The 8,746-nt window shown below is 40.2% G+C and overlaps 1 protein-coding gene across 1 annotated transcript; it reads right to left on the bottom strand.

Moving 5' to 3' along the window:
- Positions 1–2,797: 2,797 nt before the first annotated feature.
- Positions 2,798–7,729, bottom strand: LOC139666629 (cortactin-binding protein 2-like). The gene is made up of 4 exons (XM_071545915.1): positions 7,655–7,729; positions 5,522–5,629; positions 3,062–3,180; positions 2,798–2,999 (listed from the first exon to the last, which is right to left on the bottom strand). Exons 1-4 carry the CDS (start codon positions 7,688–7,690, stop codon positions 2,798–2,800), a joined length of 465 nt encoding a protein of 154 aa, XP_071402016.1. The 5' UTR covers positions 7,691–7,729.
- Between the last annotated feature and the right edge of the window lie 1,017 nt (positions 7,730–8,746).

The raw sequence follows: 8,746 nt of genomic DNA, 5'->3' as shown, positions 1-8,746 counted from the left end.
TACAGTGGCTCCATGTGTGGTGTTGTGGGTTGAAGTGTCTCCTGAACATCTGATCCAGTATCCTTGGTCAGGTGATCTGACCCAGCCACTGTGCTAACAGGCAACTTCACTGCCATCAACACAGAAACAGGAACGGCGACGCTGTTGTGTGTCGCTGCGAGCGAGTGATGAACTCAAATACCCTTATTTTTCTATCTGTATGCACTTTAAAGACAGCCTGAGGTACTCATCTGCTTCCACAGTGGGCTGCTTGGAGAGGGAAAAGTCAAATGGTTGAATGCTGTACAACAGTTGTTCTCAATGTTTTCAGTTCAAAACCCCCCAAAAAACAAAGTGACCCCCTGTTGGCGGCAGAAACATGTAGAATGACCTTGGACAACAAATCAGGATTTTTACTTTCTTGTTCAGGCTCTATTACTTGACAAATCATTGGAAGAAGCCTAGAGGCTAAAAAATATTCATTTCATAAGAGAAAGGCATTTAGCACAAAGATTAAAAAAAATACATTTATATTTGAATATATTTTTCCACTAAAAAAACAAAAATATCCACCTCACAGCCTCCAGGTTGAGACCACTGCTGTACGAAAGCAAAACAAGCATTTATCAAAATGTAGTTTTTTTTGGGTTTGTTTTTGTCCAAATCCCTTCTGTGCTTCCTTCTGAAACTGGAAACCATTTTGACTCTTCTGACTCCTCCTGTCATGTCTTGTCTGTTTTGGTTGGTGGGTGTGGGTGTGGGGGGGGGGGGGCATGTTGCTCCTTTCATACTGAATAATAGTTTTGTAAAGCCGTGATGCAGAACATGAAGGTACCGTGGTGAAACGCCTCGATATGTTGACTGTGACGACAGATTTTTTTTACAGTGTAAATTAAGAACCGAGCTGTTTCTTACTCATAGGAAAGGGACGCACATGTCCAAAAAATGTATAGATGTGTTTGTTCAATCGACTATATTTCCAGTAAAAAAAAAAAAAAAGATTTTGAGAACTCACCTGTGTTTGTGTGGTTATTGGGAAGTGTATGTTTCAGGATCTAAAACCTCATCGGTAAACGAGCCGCCATTTTGCACCAAGAGACGTTCAACAATCATACAGGGAGAAATCCATCGTAGAAGAGGAGAGAGACCAATTTCTCCACCCACAGGAGCAGGAGAGAGACCAGAATGCAATGCAGCAGAGAGACAGGCTGGGGTTTGAGTAAAGGGGGGAGACTCACTCTTTCTCAACTGGAAAAACTCTCGCTCTGCTATCGCTCTCTGCACCTACACACATAACCCACAGCTAGATGCAACAAGTTCACATCCCTTATCTGGGGGTTGCAGAAAGGCATTCTGGGAAATGTAGGAAATCACAGACTGAGGGAGAAGTAGACGAAGCAGGATGAGGGAAAGTGGGTACAACAAAAAAGTTAATTACAACGCTTCATCACAAAATAACATCATAGATTGATGATATATAAGAGTGGAAGAGGATCTGAAGGTGGAGTTTTCCTTTAAAAGCACAAAGATCTTTGCATCAGATCCTATAAATTAAATGGAAAAGTGAGAAACAAAGAATATGAAAGGCTGTTGGGGATTTTTAACAGTGCCGTTTTAATGTTTGTGCTTGAAAGACAATTCTTTAAACGTCAGACAGCTATGATACAGATCAACACCATAGGTTGACTAAAATCTCTCCTGTACATATATATATATATAGATATATATATAAACAATGTCCGCTCAAAATAACACATCCTTAGAAATGAAAATAGGAAAAACACAGTGGTAATGGGAGGGGTGAAAAAAAAAAAAAAAAACGGGTTTGTGAATTACAACTTAGGGCTCAGCGGAGGTTAAATCGAACCATGACTCAGGTGAAATTATGGGTATTTAAAATATTTATTATGGCTTACAGTTGACAGAGGACGTCGCGTGTTTATGCAATTCCGTTACTTATTGCCACATTCCCTTCACTCTGAAACAAGTGAAAGGTTCAGAACCAAACTCGTTTTACAAACACTATGTACAAGTTTTTTTTCAGCAGTTTTTGCTTTAAGTTTTCTTCACTGTACAAGCGTCATACCACATACACCAATCTATATACCATTTAAAGTTACTAATTCTTATTTACAAATATATTTGGTAAAACCCTGATTAATTTCAACAGTATTTAAACCAACCTTGCAACTATTTAAAGATAAAACACTTGAATATCTGAAAATACTTAATAGCAAAACAAAAAATAAAATAAAAACAAAAACAAAAACAAAATCCGCGTGTTCTTTCTTTGATCCAAAAACACTTTCACCAAAAGGTAAAACCTGTGTAAGTTCCTTCAGTAACTCTTTACAACGGCCTTAATCCACTGAAGTCATCTATGGAGAAGTATTTTACAGTACACAAAAACACAGTGGTGGTACTGTCTGGACTGTTTCCACCAGCCCAATGTTTTATCACATCGTATATTTCAAGTACTTGCACAGTATTTTTGTACTGGATACTTTTCCACAGGTCAATACACAGGTTAATACACTGGAATAAGGCAATAGTAAAGTAACCTGTTGCCTTACCTTCTATTTTTTCCACATAATTCCCTGCCAACCCCTCTTTTTCCCCCGAACGCTCAATACTTCAATACTGTAGTAGAATAAAACTATGGTCCCCAAGTACACAACTGTAGTACAGTGTAACAAGTACGGATAACAAGTACAAATACTAAAAGGTCAAAGGTTGTCATGAACCTAATCTTTACAACATGGAGGGAGGTTCACAGCGGAATCGTGGATGAGGAGGAGGAGGAGGAGGAGGAAGATGTCTACTTGTTGTTGTTGTTTTCATGCAGGTCTCTGTGGAGGATCCAGATGTCCTCGTGCGCTTGGTTGTTGTCGTTGACGTTGTTGCGGTAGTTGTTGTTGTTGATGCTGCTGCTGCTGGGCGGAGCCTGCTTTGTTTTGCTGCTGCCGTTGGTTCTGCTGCGGTTGGCGGGCGTCTGGGTTCTGCCGGGGCTGCTGCTGCTGCTGCAGGAGGAGGAGGAGGAAGAGGAGGAGAAGGAAGAGGAGGGGAGGAGGGAGGGGGGCGCGTCTGCTGCCCCCTGCTGCTCGGGACGGGGAGCTGCGACTTGGCGCGGGGGGCGGAGCGCCGCTCGCTGCTCGGGGCGGCTGGCTGGGCGGGGCTGCGGCCGGACTGACGCACAGCGGCCTGCAGGAGGACAGGAGGAGCAGAGAGGAGCAGAGAGGAGCAGAGAGGAGCAGAGAGGAGCAGAGAGGAGCAGAGAGGCCGGAGAGTTAGAGACATTTCTATCTGTCACCTGCTGGAGAGAGGGAGTTTGAAAACAGTGGCTCTCAGTGTGGGGTCCGGGGACCACCAGGGGTATTTGAAGGGGTTCCAGGGAGTCCCAGCAAATTGATGAATTGTTAAACTTTGCCATTATTTCATTTAAAAGAAGTTAACAAAAGCTAAGTTAAGCTAAGTTAACACATATCAACTAAATTTTAGCATCGTTACCGTGGCTACTTGCTCATTTCAGAGTTAACTTTAAAGGTGCTTCATCTATCATGTTAACATCAATAAATCATTACTACATTAATTTTAATACATTAGTACAACTACCATAAACAAACAAGACCATCGCCGAGAAGACTGTCAGCCTCTACTCTGCACATTTATATTTTGTGCCACCTGGTGGATTTGGAGGGAAATCTGCTGGATCGCTTTACGGCACAAAACAGGAAGAGGTTCTGTTCTTCCAGGAAGCAATGGGGCTTATGGGAAATGTGGCCTTAATTTTGAGAAACACTAGCACTAACAGTACTAACTGAAGATAGAGGCTGCCGATCGTCTCCACCAGGGTCTCATTTGTCTCATTGTACTTTAATTATACAGAGTTATCACAATTAATTTGATAATGAAATATTGATATTTACAAATGCTACATGTAGCACCTTTAAACTTTAAAGCTTATCCTTTCTAAGGCATGGGGGGGGGGTCTGTATCTCAGACCCCATACAGGGCTTCTGCCATCAGGGCTCCTCCAATTTGGAACGACCTGTGACTGAGTGGAGGGATTTATTTCTCAGTATGTGTGTGTGTGTCTGTGTGTGTATGTGAAGTCTTGTGTGTGTTTTTGAGTAGTTCAAATAAAACTTGGGTAAATTGAGTCACTCCAGTAGCAAATAATAGGATACACAAAGAAAAAATAGGACATACAATAGAAGGGATTGTAAGAAATGAAAATCTCTTCCCAGTCCACCATTAGCAGTATGAAGTGTGTACTCTCTCTCTGTGTGTGTGTGTGTGTGTGTGTGTGTGTGTGTGTGTGTGTGTGTATGGGAGGGGGAGGGAGGTCAATAAGCTTTGACCTTTCTTCCACCTTAATTCAAACACACACACACACACAGCACATCAAAACAATCACCCCAGAGCCATTACAGTGCGGTAATGACATGTTGGACAACGGTTCAATTATGTGTGAGGTAATGATACACAGACGCATGGTTAAAGTTGTACTGTACAAATAAATAATTGAGTCAACAGCTTGTGGTCCCTGAGACAGACGATAAGAGTATTTGCAGACTTCTGTTTTTTTCAAAAGAGAAAAAATGACCAAAACAGTCTGCAAGTCTGCAAGAATGAATTCTGTGTATATACATTTGTTTTATAGCATTTAAGATGGCATTCATTCATTTTCTTAACTGTCAGGTGGTGCAACTGTATACGAAATATAAATAATGCTCTCTCACTGTAGTTACCACTGCTGAAAAGTACATTTACTCGAATACTGTACTTAAGTACAATTTTTAGGTACTTATACTTGAGTATTACCATTTTATGCTACTTTATTCTACTCCACTACATTTCAGAGGGAAATGTACTTTTTACTCCACTACCTTTATTTGATAACTTAAGTTACTTGTTACTTTGCAGATTCAGATTATTAATACAAAATATAATAAAATAATAAATTGTGATGTATTATTATAGATTACTGTAAGCTACCCAGCAGTATATAAAGTAGTGGAAATCAGCCCCACCTTTTCCAGCTGCAACATTAAAGTGATGCTTACACATTAATGCATCAATAATTATAATTCAATAATATAATATATACTGTATTATTCTGAAATGGGCCAGTCTGCATAATGAGTACTTTTACTTTTGTTGCTTTAAGTACATTTTGATGCTAATACTTTTGTACTTTTACTTCAGTAACATTTTGAATGCAGGACTTTTACTTGTAACTTTTTTATACTGTGGTGTTTTCTACTTTTACTTAAGTAAAAGATCTGAGTCCTTCTTCCACCACTGCTGCAAAGCTAAACACATTAATCACTGCAGTGTCTAAAATGCATATAACTGTTTGAATGGACATAAGCATTAAAATTAACCTTTTTATTGCAGTTTTGTTCTCTTCATGCATGTTTCGATGGTTGCACCACCTGATGTTTCTGGACTTTGGAAGACCTGAGCTCCAAAGACTCAATTTCCCAATGAGGAACATTCACCCTCCTCCCTCCCCCTCCTCCCCCTCCTCCCCCCTCACCGTGTGCGGTCGTGGCGGGGCGGCGGCGTCCTGCTCGGGCCTGCGGGGGGGCGTGGCTCCTCTGGGAGAGCCGGAGAACACGATCAAGTCGTCTTTGGCCTCGGCGATCTGCGGGACACATAAACAAGGACAAACAAAACGTTAAGCGGCGGGTCACGGCGGGACAGAAGACGCATAATGACACAGAGCTTTAATCAACGCTCTGTCTCATTGTGAGCGGTCTGCAGGAGTCATTACCTGCACTACATCATCAGGTGGGATGTTGTGGACAAGGTGGCAGCCTAAGTGCAGGTGCAGCATCAGGTGGAGCCAGTTCAGGGTTTGACTTTTAAAAACCAGAAGCCCACTCTAATTATTTTCAAATGAAGCTGATAGCCGATGTTTTGTATCAATATCTTTATATTTTAGGGCCATTTTCATGCCAAGAAATTACAAGTATTCAGTGTTTCCCCTGGAGTTTTGTTAACAGCATTTAGACCATCATGGGACACTAAAACTCTCCTACTAATAAAATTATTTTAGGTGGGTTAGAAGCTCCTTAAGGCAGAGTGAGGCTGATTTATAATACAACTTAACATCTGTAATGGAAGTATTAAATAATCCCCATCTCTTCTTTCCATTTCTACTTCAAAGCCGGGTTTCTACACTGTTGCTCATCCCAAGTAGCATCCTAAGAGGTCGTTAAATCAGATCTTGTGGATTGGTAAAAGTCATCAGTCGCCCGCCAGTCCGGTACACTCCACACACACACACACACACACACACACACACACGGCCTTACAAGGCCTCTATATTTGGAAGGATGACAACGATGAATTACCGGGCAGAGCGTGATTCAAAACATGTAACCTAGAGAGCACGTGTTTGGAAATGCCGGTGTAATCAGCAGTTGAGTTGCTTTTGAATGCCGACAGTGTTTTTTCTGAGGAGGTTTGGTTTGTGTCTGGCTGGAAGACAGAGACACACAGTGGAAGTCCATGTTAAAGTCTCTGTTCATGGGTTCATCACTTGTTAGTACACTGCAGGAGTCACGTCTCATGCACATATCCTGCATAGTGCTGCTTTAGTCTCCTGTGCGGCTTTGTTGAATCCTGTTTTTTTGGCGGAAGCTGTAAATGAGTTTAGCTTGTAGTAAAACCATTTTAAATCAATATTTTAGGGCTGCAACTAACGATTATTTTCACTGTCGATTAATTTCTCGATTAAGCGATTAGATGTTTGGTCTATAAAATGTCAGAAAATGGTGAAAAATGTCGATCAGTGTTTCCCAAAGCCCAAGATGACGTCCTCAAATGTCTTGTTTTGTCCACAACCCAAAGATATTCAGTTTACTGTCATAGAGGAGTAAAGAAACCAGAAAATATTCACATTTATGAAGCTGGAATCAGAGAATTTTCACTTATTTTTCTTAAAAAATGACTCAAACCGATTAATCAATTATCAAAATAGTTGACGATTAATTTAATAGTTGACAACTAATCGATTAATCATTACAGCTCTACAATATTTCATGTCAAAGGTACCAGTCATTATAACACAATATGCCCCAGCTCAGCACTGTGTACAGTGGTAGCTAATGTAGAAATGCCCCTTCATGCATTCATCCTACAGTAATACTGCAGACAAGCTTTTCTTGAATCTTACACAATGGAACCAAATTAGTGCATTTTAATACAAAATTCCAACTAGATTAAAGATAATTCCTTATAACTTGTGACAATGAAAAAATATAGTGTGTGTTGAAACACTGTTTCTCCACTGCTGGCTTTGTTTACATAGTGATTTACTGGACTGAAGACATTTTTTCACTCATAAATTTATAGTCTGAGCTTTTGATCCAAAGCCTCACAGCATGTGACAGCTAAAAATAACTTTTACAAGGACTGTGAAGCTGTAAAAGTTCTCTTTACGTTTGTATCACCTGTAAACCAATCTGTGTTTTAATTTATGAAGGGTTATGAAAGTTAAAAATAGATACATTTTCATCTAGACGTCAAACTGTTATATATGAATATATGATTATTCCCTCCAAAAAGCAGTCAAATAGATTGCTGATTGTATCTTTAAATGTGTGTGTGTGTGTGTGTGTATGTGTGTGTGTTTGTGTGTGTGTGTCAGATGCAGTGACAGTACCTTGCTGATGTCCGGCTCCGACTTGCTGGAGCACATGGTCTGCAGTTCTCTGATCAGATCAGTCTCATCATCAGAGAACACAGACAGACCTACAGGCTCCCTGCACACACACACACACACACACACACACACACACACACAACCAGCATAAGAACATTAACATTTATATCATTTATCTTTCATTTTTCATTTATACTTTCATTTACTTACTTCTAAATCGCTGAAAATGTTCTGCATGCCATGAAAATAAATACTGAAATATGTTTTCTGTCACAGTTAAACTTTCAAAGCGGGAACACACGAAGTCTCTGACACCAAATAAACTGTTCAGTCAGCTACTTAACATTCACTACTTCAGTTATTCAGTACTCGTTATTAAGAAGCCTTGTTTTCATCCTGATGCAATCAACTGAAAATAGTCATATCCTTGTGCAGAGTGTGTGTGTGTGTGTGTGTGTGTGTGTGTGTGTGTGTGTGTGTGTCGTAACCCTGCTAATTTGACTGAAACAGCTACACTAACCTCATTAGTAAGACACTTGTGCCCTCTGCTGGCTGCTTGGAGCATTACTACTACCACTACTACTACTACCACTACTACTACTACCACTACTACTACTACCACTACTACTACTAACACTACTACTACTACCACTACTACTACTAACACTACTACTACTACCACTACTACTACTACCACTACTACTACTGCTGCTACTACTACAGCAATTACTAACACTACTACTACTTTTACCTAAAGCACTTTGAGTTGCATTCTATGTATGAATGGTGTTATAAAATAAGTTATTAGTGTTATTACTATTGCTAGTACTGTTACTACTACAATTACTGTTGCTGCTACTAATACTGCTATTACTCTTACTAGTAATGCTAAACTATTACTGCTCCTACTGTTAGTACTGACTCTACAACTACTCTGACTGCAACTGCTAATCCTGCTACTTCTGCTGGTGTTTTTTTTGGACTGTTATGTCAACATTAGTGAAACTTAAGACTTTTGCTCCAGAATGAGATATCCACCATGTGAAAAGTGATACCTGTTCTATCTAACCAAACGCCTGATAACAGAACGGG

This window comes from Centroberyx affinis, unplaced genomic scaffold, assembly GCF_046629955.1.
Source record: "Centroberyx affinis isolate AG114_WGS23_722 - 3 ecotype Tasmania unplaced genomic scaffold, CSIRO-AGI_Caff_v1 ptg005069l_1, whole genome shotgun sequence".
NCBI lineage: Eukaryota > Metazoa > Chordata > Actinopteri > Beryciformes > Berycidae > Centroberyx > Centroberyx affinis.
Note: the sequence above shows the minus strand (reverse complement) of the source record. Positions and strands in the feature narration are given on the sequence as shown.